This window comes from Chionomys nivalis, chromosome 5 (genome assembly GCF_950005125.1).
Source record: "Chionomys nivalis chromosome 5, mChiNiv1.1, whole genome shotgun sequence".
Classification (NCBI taxonomy): domain Eukaryota; kingdom Metazoa; phylum Chordata; class Mammalia; order Rodentia; family Cricetidae; genus Chionomys; species Chionomys nivalis.
In genome coordinates, this window is record NC_080090.1 from 66,455,022 (window position 1) to 66,477,662 (window position 22,641).

General features: G+C 46.5%; 1 protein-coding gene across 10 annotated transcripts in view; it reads left to right on the forward strand.

The window, feature by feature from the left end:
- The window catches only part of Cacna1e (calcium voltage-gated channel subunit alpha1 E), a 476,043-nt gene that overhangs the window by 398,608 nt on the left and 54,794 nt on the right, over positions 1-22,641 (forward strand). For 4 of the 10 annotated variants that reach the window (XM_057770437.1, XM_057770436.1, XM_057770443.1 and 1 more), the window contains exons 21-29: positions 1,449-1,505; positions 2,649-3,302; positions 3,706-4,013; positions 6,050-6,206; positions 7,336-7,465; positions 8,115-8,174; positions 8,921-9,027; positions 18,853-18,864; positions 20,984-21,080. In XM_057770437.1, the coding sequence (XP_057626420.1) occupies positions 1,449-1,505; positions 2,649-3,302; positions 3,706-4,013; positions 6,050-6,206; positions 7,336-7,465; positions 8,115-8,174; positions 8,921-9,027; positions 18,853-18,864; positions 20,984-21,080 (1,582 nt within the window). The remainder of the gene's footprint in view (positions 1-1,448; positions 1,506-2,648; positions 3,303-3,705; positions 4,014-6,049; positions 6,207-7,335; positions 7,466-8,114; positions 8,175-8,920; positions 9,028-18,852; positions 18,865-20,983; positions 21,081-22,641) is intronic. The other 6 variants (XM_057770440.1, XM_057770439.1, XM_057770442.1 and 3 more) reach the window with 2 other exon arrangements.

The window sequence follows — 22,641 nt, forward strand, 5'->3', positions numbered from 1 at the left end:
GTGACAAAGATTAGTTTCTCTTGCTTGGAGTGTGTATGCATAAGTATGTGTATACGTGGGTAAGAGAGTATGCATGTGTGTGAGAAACTGAATGCCTACTAGAGACAGAAAGTATGTGTGTGAGAGAAACAAAGTAAAACTGTGTGAGAGAGAGGAAGAGAGAGAATCCTCCCATATACTTACTTACACATGCGCTTAGAGGGCTGGTATTTGAATACTTGAGAATTTTCACATAGATGACATGATACACTTTTCGCGGTGGGTGTGCTTGTTGCCTGTCTAGAGTGTGTGCATCTATTTCTATCTGCTACCCATGCTTCCCACCCCTCCTGTGCCCTGCTATGGAACAGGCTGCCGATGCTGAGGGATATGTGTTTTGTTGAGGAGCTCACAGCATCTCTGCAATGATGTCTACATTAATGAGTACTTGTGTACATATAAGCTCATTTGTGCTTCTTCCAGATCCCCATAGATGCTTAGATTGGCTGCCTCTGCTTCCTCAGTCCTGCCCTTGTCTGAGGCTCCCCTCCAAGTGCATGAGATAGGGCAGTAGGGCAGAGTTCACTTGCCTGGCATGCTCTGCACTGATGAGTCTTCTCAGAACAGGCAAATCATTTCCCTGCTTCCCATACCCAGCAGGCCTCACTGTGCTGCACCAGGGTCCTCCAGTTCTAGGGCTAGAGCAGGCTCACTCTGGGAATTCTCAGGTGAGTTGCTCGACCCCAGCCATCTCCCTGTGCTGACATGCTCATTTCACAAGTTCCATCCATCCATCACTCTGACCACTCCTCCAACTTGAATCTGAAAGGATGCAGTGTGTATGTAGAGGTGATATTTCATGCAACCAGCCTAAGGTTAATTCTGTGTTTTACCCAGCAAAACAGAGTAAACCTGGAAGGGCACCACTTGCATTCTGTGGCCTCTGGAGTATAGCCATGGCCTTGGCCTTGGGTTGCTCTATAGCCCCACTGGTGTACATGACAGACCATTTGTCTCCTCTACGTTCCATAAAACTGAGCCAGGATCTGCTGTGGGAGTGATGAGCTGGAAGGGGTCCTACCTGGGCGAATGTGCCTTGTTGCCCTTGAAATGACTGGGGAGGGGGAAACAAATGTTCATCAAAGCAGGACTAGAGAGGGTAGTCGGGGGAGCTCGGCGGGGCCTGGTGTTTAAGCATTGAAAGCTATAGCCTATAAGAAGTAGTCTGTCCTCTGGGACTCTGCATGCCTGCTTCAGAAACAAGATCGGTGTAAGATGCACATAGCAAGGACCCGGAAGTCACTGTGGGTGCACTGTAGGTGGGGAGTCTCCAGAGGGCAAGCAGATGCACGGAAGCCCCATGGACATGTTAGAGACTCTGGCTTCCCTCTGGACGTCTGCCAGCGGCTGTGGGGCTTGCAGGTCCTGGAGGTCGGGGTGGACTGAACCTGTCCGTTTTTCTTTCCCAGAAGAGACAGAAGGAGAAGACACCACATGTCGATGTGGGAGCCGCGCAGCAGCCACCTGTATGTGTGTACCGGTCTGTGTGTTTGGGAGTGGTTCTGTGTGGGCATGGGGACGATGTGTTTCTGTCCTGGCCGTGGACCAAGTGACACCGAGTGTAAACATCAGTGTGTGCCTTGGTGTGTAGGGTGTGTGTGTATCCCATGCACATCTGTGGACGTGCCCCTTGGCATCTTTCAGTGTGTGCTTTTACCAGTGTGTCTAAAGTATGTGACGGCGTGTTGTGTGCTGTTGTGTCTGGCCTGACAGTGGGCATGTGCTCACACTGGTAACTGGAGCTGGCGGGGCTTCCTTTCACGTAGGCAGCTGTGTACATCTCTGTGTGGGCCTCAGTGAAGGCGCGTGTGGTTTCACGTGCATGTGCCCACAGGCACGGGAGGGAGGGAGTAGGTGTCCACCCTTCCAGCCGAGGAGCCCACGCCCGTGTTCTCCATGCCATGTTTGTGTGTTCCTGCTGCCATGTGACTACTTGTTAGGCCTCCGAGTTAAAGTCCTCAACAATAGTTTGGGCGTGGATTGCTGGTGGTCTCTGTGAATACAGTCTTTCATGGGTTTCCTTAGCCATTGTTTTAGAAGCCCATGGCTCCTTTACTTTCAGGGGATGCTGCCACTGTTAGCACATGGGGCTGCTTGCCACTGTCGTAATCTTTGTTAGTAGCTGAACAAGGTGCATCTCAGCCCGTGCTGTTCCAGGCTAAAATCTGGGAGGGGTGAGGAGAGGAGGGGAATCTCTGACCTTGAATGAAGGGCCATTAGTTGGTACATAAGAGACCCCAATTGATACCCTCAGTCAAAGGAGTGCTGGGGAAGGAAGGCTGGATGAGTCTTTGTATTGCCACTCTCAATGGTCTTGGGGATATGGGGCTCAGTCCTGAACTCATTCACCCTTTACTACTGCACCACAGAAGCAGGAAGTGGAGGGAAAAGTACCCAATACTGGACTTGGAGGCACTGGTCTGACAACTCTCTCATGTGTGGCCACTGCTCCTTGCATCTTTGTGCTTCTTGTCTGGGATCCTGGCCTCCCCTTTAGCTCCGTCATCCCATGATCCCTATTCATGGCTCCTGTAAGCCGCCATCTCTAATCCTGGTGTGTGCTGTCAGGTTCTGACTGTAGCCCCCCACCCCCACTTTTCCATTGTTAGGAGGGAGCGGAGGCGCCGGCACCACATGTCTGTATGGGAACAACGCACCAGCCAGCTGAGGAGGCACATGCAAATGTCCAGTCAAGAAGCCCTCAACAAAGAGGAGGCCCCACCGATGAACCCCCTCAATCCACTCAATCCACTGAGCCCTCTCAACCCACTCAATGCTCACCCCAGCCTCTATCGGAGACCCAGGCCCATTGAGGGCCTAGCCCTGGGCCTGGGTCTTGAGAAGTGTGAAGAGGAGCGCATTAGCCGCGGGGGTTCCCTCAAGGGCAGTGTAGGGGCCCTGACCAGTGCCCTGGACAACCAGAGGAGCCCCTTGTCCTTGGGAAAACGGGAGCCACCATGGCTGCCCAGATCCTGTCATGGAAACTGTGACCCAACCCAGCAGGAAGCTGGGGGAGGAGAGACCGTGGTGACTTTTGAGGACCGAGCCAGACATAGGCAGAGCCAGAGGCGCAGCCGCCATCGCCGTGTCAGGACTGAGGGCAAGGAGTCTGCCTCCGTGTCCCGGAGCAGGTCTGCCAGCCAGGAGCGGAGTCTGGATGAAGGGGTGTCCATTGAGGGAGAGAAAGAACATGAACCTCAGGGCAGCCACAGAAGCAAGGAGCCGACCATCCATGAAGAGGAAAGAACTCAGGACTTAAGGAGGTAAATAAGACCCAGGAGGGCCCTAGAGGGCTACAGCTCAGGTTGGTGTGAGGAATTCTGTGACAGAAACCTTTATGGGCCCTAGTGTCCCCTTTTATAAGATGCCAAAACACCATCTAAAAGGCATGGCTTAATATAACAGGCAATCTATCTGTATGAAAATGATGTTCTCTTCCAGAGCATCTCTGTAGAGAGTGGGGTCAGAGGTGGGAATGAGTTAGTGGGCGTGGCCCAGAGGTGTTTGCCCCTCTATGTATGTCTGGATAGAGATGGGAGATACCTCAGGCTGTGTGCTCTCCAGGAGACCCGCTCTTGCCCTTCTCCCCTTTCCTTTTGAGCCAGATACATCAGCCACTCTAGAACAGCTTCTGAACCATGGCCGTCTCCTGCTCTTTCTTTTCAGGACCAACAGTCTGATGGTACCCAGGGGCTCTGGACTCGTAGGAGCTCTTGATGAGGCAGAAACTCCTCTAGTCCAGCCCCAGCCTGAGCTGGAAGTGGGGAAGGATGCGGCAGAGCAGGAAGCTGAAGGCAGCAGCGAGCAAGCCCTGCTTGGGGACGTCCAGCTGGACGTGGGCCGGGGCATTAGCCAGAGCGAGCCTGACCTCTCCTGCATGACAGCCAACATGGACAAGGCTACCACCGAGAGCACCAGCGTCACGGTCGCCATCCCTGATGTTGACCCCTTGGTGGATTCAACAGTGGTGCACAGTGAGCACAGCCCCTGTTCTGTCAGTCACCCTCGCCCTCCGCTCCAGCAGGGGCAGCTGGCTCTGAGATCCCTCTAATAAAGCTCTACAGAGAGCCCTTGTGACCTCCTAGATGATCTGGAAGAACCCCTGGGGGTGGACTGGCAGAATGCCTCAGCTCTGGTCCCTGCTCTGTTCAGTCAGTGGTCTCAGAAGCATCGCTATATCTCTGGAGGCCTCTGTGTCACATATAATGGAGAACACTGAGTTAGACTGTCCCTGGGGATCATCCCTGCACTAACATTTCATGGCTCTATGATTCTTATCAACTGTCTCTCTCCTAGGAGCTCTCAGTCATGCTTCCCCATCAAAATTCCTTCAAGCAGATGTTAACCTATGAAATATTAGCAGGGAACACCGGGGAAAGCCTTTAACCTATTATGCTCCTTGGCTCTATGGCCCATCTTTTCCTGAACCACACCTCACTCCTACATTCGTGTTATTCCTGACACTGCCCTGACTGTATATTTCATGTCTACATTAGTCCCTGTGCCCCCATTGTCCTACACCAATCCTTTCCTTTTATCTCATCTCTGCCCTTTACCTTAGTCCCTTTCCTGCTTTAATCCCATTCCTCATTATGACCCGAGTCCTGCACCTCCTCCCTGTACTAGCCATGCATTTTATGTCCCTGTATGTCATCTCTTCATTGGTCCCACACCCTGTAATGTGCCCCCTACTCCATCCTTGCATTAATTCACACCCTGCTCCCGTCCCTCACCGCATTCCTGCATTAATCCCACTGCTGCCCTGTGGTCACAGGTGATAGCCATGCGGTTCCATGCATGCACGTTTTCCTTCTGTTTCCATATCGTTCTTTCACATGAGTCTCCTTGTCTCCCTGCCTGTCTCTCTGTCACTGCTTCACTTCCACTCTACTTAGTATCCGCTACCCTCAGAAATGCCAGGTCTGCTTTAAAAACTAAATCTCCCATACCCAGGGCTTGCTGGGATTGATGTGGGCGTGTTTCAGGTTTCCAGGTCCAGAGCCATTTTTAATGTCTGTCTGATTTTATGTTTTTATTAAATAAGAAGTGCTTTAAAGCCTCTTTTATGAGAAGCAAGTTAGCTTGACCCTCTCTCTGTTCCCCTGCTAGGGCTAGTGTGTGGCCTTTGTCACAGGTACAGTGTGTGATAGAGGATTTTAGGTTCACCCTATCACTTAGCTGTTAGAAGGCCCCACCCACCATGGACCAGTTCCACAAAGGCTTGCTACTTAGCCCGAGTCTCAGAGCAGTACCACTCCTTAGTCACAGAGCACTGGGGGTGGGGGTGAGGGTTTCCCAAGCCTTCTCTCCAATATGACAGCCTTCTGTCCCCTGACTTCAGCATAGAAACAGAGACTAGCCACCTGACCATGCTACGTGACCCATGGCTGTTTCATCCCCCAGTCCTGGAACATAGTCATGGGCCTATATTCACATGAATATTGTATTCTCATTTCTATATCCATCATGTTAGGGAAGGACAGTCAGAAAGGCAGCACACAGAGAGAAATGGTTTCTTGAAATCTTCCTTTGCAGAGATTTCACAAAAGTGTATAGGATTTAAATTTAGCTATAAGACCTTAGGAAAGGTATGTGGACTCTGAACTTCAGTTTTCCCATCTGTATACTGGGAATGATTATATATGCCACTTAAGGGTTAGTGATATGGAAGTTCAATGGGTGAACTTAAAAGGATGTAGAGTTTAGATATAATTTCTAAATTATGCAAGCTTTGTAGCTGCGATAACCATATTATTTCCTCAACTATGAAAGTTCAGCCATAAAAGGGGAAATATGGCACAAAAGGCTATAGTATATAACATGTAGGGAAGGGTGGGTATAATGGGAGGAGAAGGAGTTGATGTAATGTGTGTGGGGGGACCTGATACTGTCAGGGTACCTTCCCAGGGTCATTCTTGGCATCCCTCCTATCCTCTGTGCTGTTACCAACTCAAACCAGAAACCAAATGTCCCAGCAAATTTCTGAAGATTTAAACCTTTCTGCTTGCAGTTAGCAACAAGACTGATGGAGAAGCCAGTCCCTTGAAGGAGGCAGAGACCAAAGAGGAAGAAGAAGAGGTGGAGAAGAAAAAGAAGAAGGAGAAGCGAGAGACTGGCAAAGCCATGGTGCCCCATAGCTCTATGTTCATCTTCAGCACCACTAACCCGTGAGCCATGCTCTTGTTGTGCCCCCATTTAGTACTAGGACAGACATCCAGGATTTGAGCCAGCCTGGGATAATGAAACCCTGTCATCTTCCTGAACCTTCCTGGCAGAGGATAGCTAGATATGGAAAGATTTGGGGCCAGTAAGTGAGATGGGGCAAATATTTAGTTGAACAGCCTCTTATCTCTGTGCCCATAGTCTCCAGGGTAACTGAAGTCAGAATACAGGAGAAATGCCATGGAAAAGGACTCTTCCTTCCTACTCTTCGATCAGTAGTAGTTAGAACAGGGAGAATGAAGGGGATTGCCTCGAGGATGTCACCATACATTCTGGAAAAGGACAGACGACTCTAAAGATGGTCAGGCATCTACTGGAGTTTAGGGTTTGGGTACCACTATTCTGCACATGGAATTTTGATAAAAGTTTCCTTTCCCAGAGTGGAGGTAGAAGCATGAAGAAGGAATATCAGAGAAGAGTCTAGAATGTTAGAATCAAAAAATATGGTACAAGAGAAGAGCCTGTGCCTTATATCCTGGAACTGTCATGTGGGTCAGCTTCTGAGGAAGGAAGACAAGGAGATGTTTAGTGGCCTTGTGGGCAGTGCTCAGGCAGGCCTGTGGAATGGGAGGAAGCTGGGTTCCGTTGCCAGGTCATCCAGAACTGTAGCAGAGAACACAGTTATTTGCATCAGGATAGTAGGACACCATGGAAACATGCTGCACCTCATCAGGGGTTTGAGAATTGAGATGTTTTTGTGTTTCTTGGTTGTTTAGAATTTTCTAGGCAGGTCCTAGTTTTCTTGCTCAGGGGAGAAGGCAGAGATGCCACAGAGGGGACCACATGCCACTGGAGGTCGTGTAGTCTCACGTGGCTGTTCCTCATGGCTCACTCGTGTGCAGATAATGATCTTGGTTTGCATGACATAGCCTCTAACCAATCTCATTACCATTCTCCACTGGGGACTGGAATCAAAGGGCGGTGCTAGAGAAATTAAATTGCTCTCCCTGGTGACTTCCTTTGGCAAGGGTCTGGCTATCTGGAAGAGGTCAATGTAGGGGCAGGCATAGGAATGATGCAGGGCAAGCTCAATAGGGTGAGCTCAGCAGGATTCTCTCCCCCTCATCCCCACAGGATCCGCAGGGCCTGCCACTACATTGTGAACCTTCGCTACTTTGAGATGTGCATCCTCCTGGTGATTGCGGCCAGCAGCATTGCCCTGGCAGCCGAGGACCCTGTCCTGACCAATTCGGAGCGCAATAAAGTGAGTGCCCAAGGGTGGTTTGTGATATTTCTTGATGCCTTGGGGTCTACTCCATCCCAGGCCTTCCCCTCCAGCAGCAGAGGTGAATCAAGATGAGGTAGAAGAAAGGTTTTGGGGGGATGGACCAGTTACCTGTGTCTATGACTTCTCTAGAAGTCCCCACATCCACACCCATACCACTGTTTTTAAACTGCCGCAGCAGGCTTAACACTGAGAGCTAACCAGGCTTCTGAAAGGACTCTGCTGCTATTGGAGGGCCCGGATGTAGGATCTAACATAGAGCCATAGGTGATGTGTGTGGATGTGGTAGGACTGCAGCTTAACCACAAGCCACTGAGTTATCTCCTGGGTACCACACAGAGCCTGAAAGAGAGTTGTATGGAGGCAATTCAGACCCCAGAAGTTATGGCCAAAGAGAAGGAATAGGCTGTGGACCATGCGGCTCAAGCAGGTTCGCTGGTGCCTTCTTCCTTATGTTCACTTCCCAGCCCTGCTATAGGTAGTAGGAAAAATTCCTCACTGTGTCTTGGGGTGGGAATGTATGGGAGATGGGGTTGTCATGCAGAATAGCAAAGGTCAGCTGGAAGGTGTGTGTAGAGCTTGGCAGCCTTACATGGTCCTCTCTGTCTCATTCATGTGTGTCTTACAGGTCCTGAGATATTTCGACTATGTCTTCACGGGCGTGTTTACCTTTGAGATGGTTATAAAGGTAAAATCTTCCAGAAAAAACCTGGCCTCTGGATTTCAGTTATACCACTTGTCTGTTTTAAGGCCCTTACCCCATAATGCCATCTCCTAGTCCATGGCAGCATTAAGAGAGCCTCTGCAGAGCCATCTCCGGCCTCGGTGTCTGGTGAGGGAAGGCATGGCTGTGTGGATGTGATTGGCTAATGTATATCTCTCCTCCTGGCCTGAACAGGAGGCAGGTAGTAAGGTAGGCACAGCTTGAGGATTGTATACTTCTGCACATTGCACTTCTGGTCTTATACTGGGTACATGTCCAGGCAATGGATTAGGGAGATGTAAGTTCAGACTTCGTCTAACTCCAACCAAACTCTCTGCCTCTAGATGCCTAACATCCCAACAGGACTGTCTCATTCTGAGTTTTACCCATCTGGGGTTTTTATCCATCTATGAGTATGTAGCAGTGTTTGGAGCTCTGGGACATTCAGAGGAGAGGATAAAATTCTGTAATGGCAGGAGAGTCTAATCCAATCCTATTAGACTACAGGAAGGGGGCTGCATCCTCACTGTAGACTGGAGAATTTGTGTGACTGTGAGAGGAGTCTTCAGGCCTCTCCTAGAATGCCTGCTGGATACCCTCCTTGCTCCTCAGGCCCAGGGTGGGCTTACCTAGGAGACAGTGGCAGTAGAGCCCTTGCCATAAGGAAGCAAAGCCAGGTGTAGGTTTTACTTACAACCATTGGCCTCATCTGTTCCAACCCTGTCCTGCAGATGATAGACCAAGGCTTGATCCTGCAGGATGGATCCTACTTCCGAGACCTCTGGAACATCCTGGACTTTGTGGTAGTGGTTGGTGCGTTGGTAGCCTTTGCTCTGGCGTAAGTAGATTCTTTTCTGTCCCATTCCCCTGCCTCTCCTCTTCCTGGAGGCCTGGTTGACTTAAGCCTATCTCCAGGGTCCACCTGGGAAGTGAACGCTCTGAGTGGTGCCTAAGAGTGACAGTCTGGGGGTCTGCTTGCCAATGGTTCTCAACAGAAGTCCTTAAGGTCTTACAGCTCTGGTTCATGTATCCTAAATGAGGAAGCAAGATTGAGGAGCATCAGTAGGAGACAGGGCATCATGGAAGAGTAACGTAGTAGAGCCAGAGCAGAGGATCTCAAAATCTTGGGCATGGGGATGGCCTCTGTCCATGAGCAATAGTAACAGAGATCTAGTTAGTCCAGGGATATAAAACCCATATGGATGCACCAGGCCGAGCTCCAGCAGTCCAGTCAAAGAGAGGGAGAAGTGATTATATGAGCAAGAGGGGTCAAGATCATGATGACAAAATCCACAGAGACAGCTGACCAGAGCTAGTGGGAGCTCACAGATTCTAGATTGCCAACTTGAGAGCTTGCATGGGACCAAACTAGGCCCTCTGCATGTGGGTGACAGTTGTATGGCTTGCTCAGCCTTGATACAGGGGAAAGGGTTTGATCCTGCCTCAACTTGTTGTGCCAGGCTTTGTTGATTTCTCATGGAAAGCCTTACCCTTTCTGAGGAGTGGTGCAGGGCTAGGTGGGGGAGGAGGTGGGGATGAGGGAGCCGGAGGAGGGGAGGGGAGGGGAACTATGGTTGGTATGTAAAATGAATTTAAAAATTAAAAAAAAAAACATATGGATACATGAGAGGTCAAAAAGGAATGATTTTCCAAATCTTCCTTGAAGACATACTTAAGAAAATGTTTTTAAACTATGTAGGAAACCAACTCATATTCATGATAATTGGGGAAATTTATTAACCCCACATATTAATCTATTGGCATGTAGGAGTCCTCAAAGCCATCCTTCTTACCTTTTTGAGCCTTGCCTTCCAAGCAAGGCTGGATACACTTTTCTTCTGATAGGGAGGAAGAAGCATTTGGGTGCTGTTTTCATGGAAGGCAGCCATATGGGGAGGGGAAAAGATGTTTCCATGGCTTTACCCTTCCCATATCCAACTTCTGCCAAGCACTGGCAGCTTCTATCTCTCATCCTCACTGGCAGTTGAACAGTTAGGGCAAAAAATAAGGTGTCAAGAGCCAGGGTGCTCTGTACTGAGGTGAGAATTCCTGGCTGGGTTAAGTCTAAGATCTTCTAGAACCTGGAAGTCCTCTGTGTCCATTGCTGCAGGAGCCATGAGAGGCCCTCCAAGAGAGCCAGAGTATGATCGTGATCCTGAGACAGGGTGGTAGCAAGGTAATTCAGTGTGTCTTGTCCCATGTGCACAGGCATCTCCACCCCATTAGAGCTATGCAGAGTCACCTTCACTCACAGAATGAAAACGACCTATAAATGTGCCTGAACTGTTCCCAAAGAGATTCCCTAAAACCATGGTATCTCCCCACATACCCAGACCTGTATAGGTTCTCACAGCAACATACAAAGAAAGGCAACCCTGTTTGTACCAAGGGGCTCTCAGTTTGTCTTCCCTGCAGTTCAGTAGGGTCTGCCCTTGCCTTAAGAAAGGGCACTTTGTTGTTTGTTAAAGACAAGTAGAATATGACTATTGGGTTGTTAAAAGGTCCAGTTCTCTTTTCATTCTATCAATTCATTTGTGTGCATCACTTGGTATTGTCCCTCTCTCACTTTGGTATCAGTAGCACACTCTATCTTTGAGTAATGGGTAGGGAGAAATGCGTAGGGGACAGAACTCACCAGACCTCAAAGAAGAGCAGAGTTCCTAGGTGACAGCACAGAAGAGGAAAGGTGACTGTTGTGGGGCTAGGCTGAGCCCAATTTGAATCCCAGCCCTTCTCATTCCCAGCTTCATGTCCTTGACCCATTGTAGCAAAATATTAATTATCCTAACCTCCATTTCTAACCTCTAAAATGGAGAGAAAATAGGGTATGCAGAATACTTAACACTGGGGACATCAGTGTGAATGATCAGCAGATGTTAAGCTGTCAAATGTAGTGGGAATAAACTTTACGTTGGTGTGGAATTTACACATATAGTTCAAGATGGATGAAGGCTTAACTGGTCCAAGACTTAACTGCTTCCCACCCAGATACCTCTTTCCCACAGCATTGAGTCTGTGCTCCGAACAACCAGCATATGTCCTGGGGTTGGAGGATAATAGGAAGTGTCCTTCAGAGGAAGCCTTGCTTCCTGTCCTATGCCCAGTGGCCAGCTGTTTCTCCGTGGACTCATTTGACACCAGTGTGCTCTAGGGTTGGCATCTGTCTCATTCACTTTTGTGCTCTTTGAACCATGGTAGTGGTGGTGGCAAGGGAAGCCTTCACGATCCCAGAGCTGAAAACTCTCTGTTGTCAGGGGTACTTAGGGGAGGATCCACATTTATGGGATGGATCAAGACCTTTGATCTATTATTTGATTTTAGAAATACCATATTTTGAACTTTCAGTTCATTTCTCTCTGAAATGTAGATGGTCTTTGTTCATCCTTCTCCATCATTCTCTCTGGTTATCATCCTTCCTAGTTTGCCATGCCTGTTCCCTCTCTGGTTTCTGTGCCTATAGCGTGAGCTCCCATTCTCCCCTTTGGCTTTTGCCACATTTGCTAAGGTTCTGCTAACACGTTCTGATGCTCATATGCCTATGCTTCTTGTCTCTGCACTTGCCTTTTCCTTGTGGAGAACACCAGAGAAATCAGCTCTTCTATCACAAATGACAGGACTCCCAAGAGTCCCATCTGCCAGGAACCTGTGGCAGAGAGCAGAATGAAGTCACCAAACCCATAGTCTACATGATCAGGGGATCAGGCCAACAGGAAGTCAAATTTGGGTTTGTCTGGAGGCTTTTCAAGTATCTGTCTCCTTATAATTTTTATTCTGGTGTCCCATGGGTTTGCCTCAGCGAATGTCCACTACCCACATAACCTTTTCCATCCCAGTTTCTTCCCCTCCCCCTTGAAATTGAACCCTGCCCTAATGAGGCCTATGCAAGGGCTATTGCTCTGTCAGTTTGAGCAACTGATGGCAGTTGCCATGGTAGCATCATTATCTGGTTCCTCAGAAACCAGAAGTGACTTGCTATCCCTTCCACCACAGTCAGCCAAAAGAATACAGCCCAATTCTCCAAAGCAGCACTGGTGCCAAAGGGATGGCCTCCTGCTGAATTCTCAACGCTGCAATGTCCAGAGTCCCTCTGCTGCAGAGATCTGCACGTCCCATCATCTCTGTTCTTGATAGACATATACACTATGCCTGGAATAGCTGGGGGAAGCTCTTTTCTCTGGAGAGAAGGCAAACAAAGGGAATCTTTATAATGTAATCCTGGCATTCTATTTGGGAACTTAGTTGAGTTTTAAGGAAGGCGTAAGAGGGTGGTTGTGTTATTAGTGTGGTCATATCTGGGTTTAAATATATCCTATTGCAACTTTTCTGTTCTCTCCAGTCCATCTTTACATTATAAGGTGTCTATGAGAATACCCGGGGCTCCATCCTTGGCTGATACCCCCTAGGGAAGTGTGTGTGTGTGTGTGTATGTGCATGTGTCTATGTGTATGTATACGAGTGTGTCTGTGTGTGCATGTGTCTATGTGTATGTATACGAGTGTGTGTGTGCGCGTCGTGTGCGTGTGTCTATGTGTATGTATACGAGTGTGTGTGCGCGTGTGTGTCTGTCTGTGTGTGTGTGTGTTGGGAGACTTTGGCAGAGACTGAGAATAGCTCTCTCTGAAGCCCTTATCACAGCACCTCATTTTCTGGGCCATGTGGAGAAAGACTTTTGTCAACTATAAATACCCCAAACTCTGCCTTTTCATCTTTGGGGTTTCAAGAAAAGCCTGGTGAGTGACTAGGTCTGTGAAACCTTTTGTCCTTTATATTTCTTTCTGGAAAGGGCACATTTGTCTTCTTCTGCCTGCTCATCATTTTCTGCTGACGGGAGACTGGAGCCGGCAAGCTCGGGCTCCACAGTCAGTTGCTATCCTATCTTCTCTTCGGCCTCAGGTGTGGGAAGACAGAAATAGTTACAGCCTTGCCATATTTAGGGGCCTGGATGTCAGACACACGTACCCCACTTCAGGGCTACCCCCCCAGACTCAGATGTGTAGTTTGGAATCAGAGGACTACAAACTAGGTTATGTCTTGAGCCTTAAACCTGCACTTGAACCACGGTTTTCACCCTCTCTACATCCACTATGTCCAATGCTTAACTTGATTAGCTGAACTTACATGAACAGATGAGCTCCTGTGTGTGTTCTCAGTAGCAAATTTGCAGCTAATGCTGCTTGTTGGTCTAAACATTTAATAGAAATAGCACCAATAGTTCAGCTTCTACCTTCCTTACCTTCTCCATCAGTCAGTCAGGCGGACTCCCTAGTGACTGATGCCCGGGCTTTCCATAGCTGTTGGCTGTTATAGCAGGGCATGAGGTGCGGTCAGGACTCCCTGGCACATGAGGGGATCTGGTCGCATTTGGCCTTTCATTATTTAGTCCTTGGCCAGAAGCAAAAACATGAATCAGTTGGCCTCTGGATGCCAGAAGGAACCAGACTGCCCACATTAGCTTTTATTACATTCCTTTCATTGAAGTGTGTCGCTTTCCTGACACTTGACACTCTGCCCTGGTGGCTAAAATGTATACAGTCTCTCGAATGCACTGAGAATAAGCCGTAGCAGCTGAGCTGGGTCTGAGTTCATTCAGTGAAACCCAGAGACACAGGCAATTTGAGATTTGGAAGTGCCTCACGGAGACAGAGCATCTGTTCCTCTGGGATGGTTATTCTGGGGGATTTGTGTCTCTGAAGGGGAGAATGCACACATCATCGGGAAGGAATGGCTATTTGGAACGGAAATGTATGTGCTCACTTACCCAGAAGGGTGTAGAAATAAAGAACAAACCTTTCGCCACAACCCAGCTATCTACCCCCCATTTTTCACTAATGCCTGGGTCTAAAGTAGTCCCTCACACATACAGCTATGCCTGTGGGAGCCTCTTTCTTGACTGCCCTTATTCTGTTAAAACTAAAAAGGAGAGTTTCCCAAAGGAAGCTATTACTATACTTTGTCTTGAAGGGGCAAAAAAAAAAAAAAGGACCTATTTCCTACTGAGCCAGATAGAGCATCTACTTTTCTTACTTTGGAAGGAAATACAGCTTTAAAATCGCATTTAGCCACCAGGTAGCCCATTAACTGTGAATTTAGAACTCTTGCTGCAAAGGAATTGGAAATGTCCAGCAGTGAACAGATAGGATGTTGACCATCAAGAATGCAGCCTCTTGCGGCATTTCATCTAACTTTGTGTCTAGGTCAGGACACTAAAGGTAATCAGTGCCTGTAGATGCTTGGGAGTTCCCATTGCTTTATTCTCTCCTGCTGGCCTTCGGGTGGGACTCAGAGAGACAGAGTGGAAGATATGGGGGAAAGTTCCCATTTGACCTCTTCTTGTCACTGAGGCCCAGCATGTGTCAGGTAGCACATGTGACATTGATGGCTGCTGAGGAGCTAGCCATTGGATGGTCGGTTGCTGTCGTCCTATGGATGTGAACACCCAAGCTTTTCAGTTTATCCATAGCACAAATTCAGAAGAGGGTTGATTATAAGTGGGACCTCATTCTGTGGACACAGATATAGGCTAAATGAAATAGTCCAATCAGGAAACACCGCTCTCTCCAATTGCTGGACCAACTAGACCCATGTGCAAAAAGCACTCTGTATGGGAAGTGAGGCTTCATGGCTACAGGAAGAGCCTGGTTTTGTGAGATTGGTGGGAACTCACCATAGTATCCTTCATGCTTAAAAGTAGGTTATAGAGCTCTGAGGACAGAAGATTGTATAACGGGACCCAGGAAATATCTGCCCAGATTGTGTGACCTGCTAGACACCTGCTCAGTCTGTACTCACAAAACACAACCTTACAGTACAAATTAGCTGTACAAAAATGCATTGGCTGAACTTCAGTCTGCAAGACCTCCCTGCAAAGATCACAGGTGAAGGGTCTCTGGTTATGTTTAGAACATAAGGACTGAAAAGGAATACAAACCAGGTCACCCTTCTGCAGTTTAAATAACAAAACGGCTAGCACGCAGATGCTCTGCTGCCTCCTCCTACTTCTTGGTACTTGGACAAAAATACCTTCCAGTTGGATTATAGTGACGTGTCATATGGCTGCCATAGTATGTATTAGAGGTTGGTTTAGGTCAGCTTCTAATTCATGGGAAAAAAAGGGGTTAGGCACCGAATGCTTAAACAGAGCGAGTTTTGTTGTCACAGGAACAAAGATGACAGAGTAATCATGGAGTAACTATGGAGTAACTATGACAAAGTACATAGATGACCAGGAGAGATGCTAGAGCCAGAAGAAAAAAAATCCTCAAGTGGTAGCAGCTAAGGGTTAAGTAAAAAGGCCAAAGTCTGAATTTCCTTTCTTCGTGCTGGAAGCGGTACCTGATTCCCTTACAACTTCTGGAGCGACACTTATTGCAATGAGAAGAGAAAGGCTTCCACCTCATTTCCATGCATACTCGGTTTCATTGATCACCTTTAGTAGCTGAGAACTCAATTGCTAAGAGTTCTGGCTGGTGCAGCGCATGCGATGAGCAAATAGCAAAACCAGGTCTTGAACAACCTCAGTGTGTGGAATTTAAGTTCACTGTTTTTTTTTTCCCCAATGTTAGACTCTCTCTTGCCATGCTGTTCAGACTCGTTACATGCTACTAACTTCCCCTGCAGATCCTTCTGTCTTTACCTAGGGCAGAGAAAATGCAGAAAGACATCCCTGTGCCTGTCCATCTTGATGTTGTTACACTTGTAATTTTTCCTTCCCAACAACAGTCTCTACATCAGTTAAGACAGATAGGTTAATAGCTGAGCTCAGGAAATACTGATTCCTTTTGTATTTCTCTATGCTGGATAAAACTCCCAGTGGTTCTCATTTGAAAAAATTATAACATTGTAGTCAGGCAGACTTGGGTCTGATTCTTTAGTTTTAGCTAACTTTACTCCGTGAGTTTCTGTTTCTTTACATGTAAGTGGAAATGAGAAATAACCCCATTTGGTTCCGTGAGAATTAAATAAGGTAAAATATATTTCATGTTCAATACAGTACCACGTACTTAAGTTGGACAATAAATGGTAGTTATTATTGCTTACCAAGTAATAGTCCAGACACGTTAGCAGAATAATTGAGTTCCTTCTAGCTTAGACCCCTCTTCCTGTCTTGCAGTCTTGGAAGCCTATCTCTTCCCACAAGAAATCCCTCCCCCAGTCCTCTGCTATTGCCTCACCCTTACATGGAGGAGGACAGATGTCATGACACTTAAAGAAGGAAGGGAGGGCTCTTCAGAACCTGGTGTCCATTTGTAACAGAAATCAGCTAGCGGAGAACACATCCTGGGAAGAAAAGGAACCCAGAGAGTGAGATGGCAGGAAAGGCTTTGTGATAGCATGTGATAGATCTGGAGGGCAACTGGACAACTGAGCTAGGAAATTCTTCTCTTACGCTAATGAGGCAGGGGACACTGGGTTTTTGCTATTTCTCTGGTGAGCAAATCAGTAGCAAATAAATGGTAAAATGGGAGTCCCCATTGAGTCCCAGTTAAAGTGGGACCAGTGCATCCTAGCATATGAGATTATCTTGGAGTCCAATTTAAACCCACTAAGTTTCACTAATTGGATAGCTAGTGTTAAAAAAAAAAAAAAAACACTCGTTATACATTCAGGAACAAAGATTAACAAGTGAATATTTGGATGGTTTGTGAAAAGCACATGAATTGTTTGCAAAACAATGTGGCTCAGTGACCTGGAAGATCATGCCTTCTTAGATTGGAGAAGCATCTCCTTTGTGATCTTGGCTTTCACAACGGATTTGAGGGGGAAAATGCGTTGGCCTTGTTTGGGCATAAATTATGATATATTTTAGTTACCAATGGTGAAATTGTTTGAATTTTTGCCCAGTTCTGCTGCTTTATTATTCAATCCTCTCACTTCAAATTGCCATTTTCAAATTGATATTGACCCTGTGCTAGCAAGGCATAGGGTGCAAGCATGTTCTTCTTGACATCAATTCAAAACCATGGTTTTTGCTTTGTTTTGCTTTTTTTTCTAGTGCTACAGATTGCCCTTGGACCCTCACATGTGCTAGAAATTATAACTTTTTAGTTGTTCCTCTGCAATAAGCCACCTGTTTAAAAGAGTACAGAATAATTAATAGCCAATCTTTTACTTGAAGCCCATGTCTGATTGTTATCTTTGCTCAGGTCTTGGTAGTCAGAATGAGCCAAACAGCCCCAGTAGTGGGGCCGACCTATCTTTTAATATTAGCATGTACCAATGTTCCCCAGCTTTTTTTTTTTTTTTTTAACACATTGGGGTATATATACAGTGACTAGAAATACAGTGACTAGAAATTTCCTTTGTTCCATACTGTATTTTATTAGGATTCTGGAGAGAAATTAATTGATGAGAATAATGCAGGGGTTTTTTTTGTATTGTATCTATGTAGAAGGAGCAAGAAATGTTGGTCCTCCTCACATGAGGTGGCTTCCCTAAATATGGTCTCTCAGAACCTGTTCAGGGGCTATCGGATGTAAAGGCCTCTGAGAAGGAGGCTGCATTAGACAGGGGGGTAAAGCCAGGGCACTGTGCTCCAGACCACCTGCATCTCTATCCATCTGTTTTCCTGTTCTCACATCGTAGGAGAGTACCAGGAAAATACAAACTAAAGAAAAGAAATCAGTGTTGCTGTCATGGTGAATTATCAAACCATGTGATCCCATCTCTCCCCAGCAAGTTGCCACTGTTACTTTCATTTGAGTGCTTGCTGGATTGAGGTCTGTCTTCCCTGCAAGAGTAGCTAATCTTCCAAGAGATCAGCTAGGTCATTTGTTCCAATACCTGGAACAGTGCATGGCAAGGATTGAGGGTGATACAGATGCTTTTTACATATGTGGAGGGATGGGAAGATGTTTGCTTCACCTGTGAGTTATACCTCAAGGCATTTTTGTGCTCTGGCCATTTAGAATTTATCACTTTAAGGATTTCAGATTATAAGCCTCCAATTTAATTCCCAGATCACTTGACTTTGGGAGGGCAGGAAGGACATTTGTCTTACTGCTAGAACAGGGATGGTTTTTCTTCTAAGAGTTGGACAGTAAACAGTTCACAGTAGAGGCTCCTCATTGAGTTGCTCAAAAAGCATTGTTTTCTGGAAGACCTTGACAAGCAAAAGTCCTCTTCCTCACCTGGTTGCAATTTAGGGATGTTGGAGTCTGAGCTTTGGAAAGACACCAAGGGTGGCCCCATTTGAACAAGGTTACATATGCCTCTTCAGGTGAAGCTATCCAATGCCACTGCCACTGGAAATACCTTTTCTGAGAGCTTGACCCAGGCAGATATAAAGTCCCTGGAAGCAGAGTTTGCTGCTCCTAAGGAAGTGAAAATGAAAGCTTACACTTTAAGTGCATTAAACTCAGCCCTCTGGAAGACAGTACAGGCCTAGGTACCACTGCCTTAGACACAGGCCTACTAGTGCTCTCAAAGGACTTTTGTCCTGTGGGTGGAGAGGGGGTGGTGGAACGTATGGAGGGCTGTCGTTTCTTTCACAAACCCTATGGACTTGGTAAGTGCCAAGACTGTGAATGGGATCCCATGCCTCTCTGCTTCCCCAGCATGGCATCACCCTAAGAGCCTCTCTCCTCCCTGAGGTTTTCTGACTTTCTTCTCTCTCTCTCCATCCCTCCCCCTTCCTGTCACTGCTTCCTGGCTGGATCCACCATAGGAACGCATTGGGGTAACTATGTTTGCTTGTTTTGTAAGTAGGAGGTTTGGGGGACTGGGTAGGAGGAGGGAGAAACTGTAATTGGAGGAGAAGGGACTAACGCAATGAGAAAGGAGTGGTAGTTTATATGAACGGTATGTTTCCATTGAGAGCCAAAAATTTAAAACTAAGCAGCTCCCACACCTTCTTGGGAACTGATCATTCCTCTCGATTTGCATAGTATTTGGTCTATGTGATGTTTCTCTTAAATATTGTAGGTAGATATGCTTAAAAGGCAAAAGAATTAAGCCAGGCAGTAGTGATGCACACCTTTAATCCCAGTACTCGGGAGGCAGAGGCAGGCAGATCTCTGTGAGTTCGAGACTAGCCTGTTCTATAAGAGCTAGTTCCAGGAAAGGCTTCAAAGCTACAGAGAACCCCTGTCTCAAAAAAAAAAAAAAAAAAAAAAAAAGAAAAAAAAAAAGAAAACCAAAAAGAAAGGAAGGAAAAGAAATAAAGAAAAAGCAAAAGAATTTATTAAATATGCTGAAGCTCTTGGATGTGAAAGTCCATATTAATATAGCATATGTGGATTACCTTTCAAAATGACATGTAGGTCATCTGTGACGACCACGAGAGTTTAGAATTAATGCTGGTGTAAAGTCAGCCCGAAGGATTAGATTCATTGACTTCATGCCTTTTGTAAAAGATAGATTATGGTTCCCTTATCTGAGGCTGGGCATAGCTGGGCAAATTGCATACAGAATCAGGTGTTCTCCATCTGATGTTTTGGGTCCCCCCTCCAGCAATTGTTAACAGTAGTTTGGGCCAGCATGAAGAATGAACCATGCCTGATTTCACTATTTAGAGTCTTATTTCCCAGCATGTAGTTTTGTTTTGTTTTGTTTTACAAATTGTAGTTAGTTGAGTTGAATGCAAAGATCTAAGGAGATGAACAGGGAAGAAAAAGAAATACAAATTGATTTATGTATTTAATTCCTAGAAATAAAAAGATAAATATATGATCTTCATTAAGAGAACACTCCTAAGAGGCAGAATAGGGACAGTCATGACCCATAGAACCAGGATAAAGGTGGGTATGGCCTACAACTTGGGCCTGCTCCTGCTGAGCAGTTCCCTGAAGCCTGTGCAGGTGCAGAGCTGAAATGGGAATGACGGCAGGGAAGGCCAGTCATGCATAATTGGAGTATGGACCAAAGTCCTCACAAGATGCCTGCACACATACTTTCTCTTAAGTACCAGCCTAGCACAGCAAGAATGTTGGGTTCCTCTCCGGTCCTTGCTATGTTCTCCCCACACTGATGAACCATGAGAAGAAACAAACCTAGACTTCTGGGTCAAGTTCCCCAATGAGACATGCTCTCAACTGTTCCCAAGTCAACAAATAGCTTGAAAACCTGCTATGGAAAAAGACTGGACTAGGCCCAGTGGAGATCCATAGCGGGCCTCTGGTCATGCTATCTAGTTGACATCGTTCCATTTTATTTAGAATTGTGATATTATATAGCATTAAACTGGCTATCAAAGACATGAAACAACTATTAATATGTGTGCATGGAAGTCCATGGGTGCCTGAGAGCTCCTTTGTGTGTACACAGATGTTCCCTCTCTTTCATATTGCCACAGCCAGGGAAACTCAATAGAAATTATAAATGCCTTCAATAATACATGTATTTATTACATTTATGGCCATCTTGTGAACTTAACATCATATTATTCATACTGCAGAGCATCAGCCTGGTACTCTCATGATTTTGTGGGTGACTAGGACCACTGACTGCCCAGTCTCGCAAGAGAGTGTCTCCCTGCATAGTATCAGCCTGTGGGGGAATATGCTGGAGTTGATGCAGCTTCTATTGAATACACTCGCTTTTGCACCATCTGAAGTTGAGAAGCCCTAGGCTGAACGGCTGTGAGCACTTGGATGTGCATACATGGGTATTCCCATATGGATGTGTGTGTGTGCACACTGGAGAGTGGCTGAGACTACTCCTGAGTGACTCTACACCAGCCTAGTTTCTGGCCTCTGTCTATTTCTCTGCTTTTACTCTGTTATTATTAATGCAGTAGTGTGGCTGCCACTTCTGTTTCTCCCCTTGCGAAATGATACCCTGGGGTCCTCTCTCTACAGAACCAACAAGGGGCGGGACATCAAGACTATCAAGTCTCTGAGGGTACTCCGAGTTCTGCGACCACTGAAAACCATCAAGCGCTTGCCCAAGCTGAAGGTAATGTTTTTAGAATTTGTCCCCATCAAATACCGTTCTTCCTTCTCCCTTTAGCTACAGCTGGCTAGCCTTTGCACAATCCATTCTTAGAAAAGCCCCTTTTCTCTCTTGGGGATTAAGATTCTTTACATCTGTTGAAGCCAAGGTCTTCTAATTTCCCAAGAAACTTGCAGGTGAGATCTTTCTCCTTCAGCTCAGGCCCCGTTAGTATTATAGTCCCTGGAGTGACTGTCATTCAGGAAGAAGTCTGTCTGGCTTTGTTTTGGAACATCCTGTGTCATTAAAATAGAAGCCACAGAAACCTTCTGTCTGTGTAGTCTGTGTGCTAAGGTAGCTTGGGTAGTCTGTGCTTTCGTCTTAGGGTTTTTACCACTGTGAAGAGACACCATGACCATAGCAATTCTTATAAAGAAAACATTTAACTGGGGTGGCTCACATACAGTTTCAGAGGTTCAGTCCGTTATCATCCTGACTGGAAGCATAGCGGTGTGCAGGCAGGCAAACATGGTAATGAAGCTGAGAGTGCTAGTCTTGCAGGCAACAGGAAGTCAACTGAAAGTCAACCTGAGGGAAACCTGAGCAAAGAGACCTCAAAGCCTGCTCCCTTGGGGATACATTTCTTCCAACAAGGCCACACCTTCTAATAGTGCCACTCCCTTTGGGGCCATTTTCTTTTAAACCACATTCTACTCCCTGACCCCCAAAGGCTTATAGTCATATAATAATGCAAGAAAAAAATGCATTCAGTCCAACTTCAAAAAGTCCCCATAGTCTGTAACAGTCTCAAACTTGTTCCAAAGTCTCTTCTGAGATGCATAGTAATCATCCTGTAAAAGTCAAAATCAAAAAGCAGATCATATCCTATGCCATTATATGTTGTAAGTATATATATTACCATTCCAAAATGTAGGGAAGGGAGCATGGTGAGGAAATACTGGACCAAAGCAAGACCGAAAACTGGCTGAGCAAACTCCCAAACTTTTCATCTCCATGTCTGATGTCAAAGTGATCTTCAGATCTCCAACTCTGTTAAGCTTTGTTGACTACAATATCTTTCTTCTGAGCTGGTTCTACTTCTGGTTGGCAGCTATTCCATGACTGTGACATGTCTAACATCTTGGGTTTTCCAAGGCAATCCAGGCTTCAAGTTCCCAGCTTCACACAGTGACCTCTGTACTAGGCCTCCATTCAGGGACAACCCTGACACATACCTGGCACCAGTGGTTTTCCTTAGATGCAGAGACAAATTCTATAATCTGTTTCTTTTATCCTTATCTCTAAAGTCAGAACCACATGGCCAAAGCTGCCAAATTCTGCAGTTTACTGGAGCTAGAACATGGCCTCCTTGTTCAATTAAGTCTTCACCAGCTTTCTGTCCTTCACTGCCTAAGCTTGACTGTCCTGAAACTTGCTCTATAGACCAGGCTGGCCTCAAACTCAGAGATCTGCCAGTCTTTGCCTCCCCAGTGCTGGGATTAAAGGTGTGCCCCACCCCACCCTGCTCTAAGCTTTTCTTTAGTTCCTTTTCACAAGCTCAAAACTTAGTTTGCTGGGATCTTGC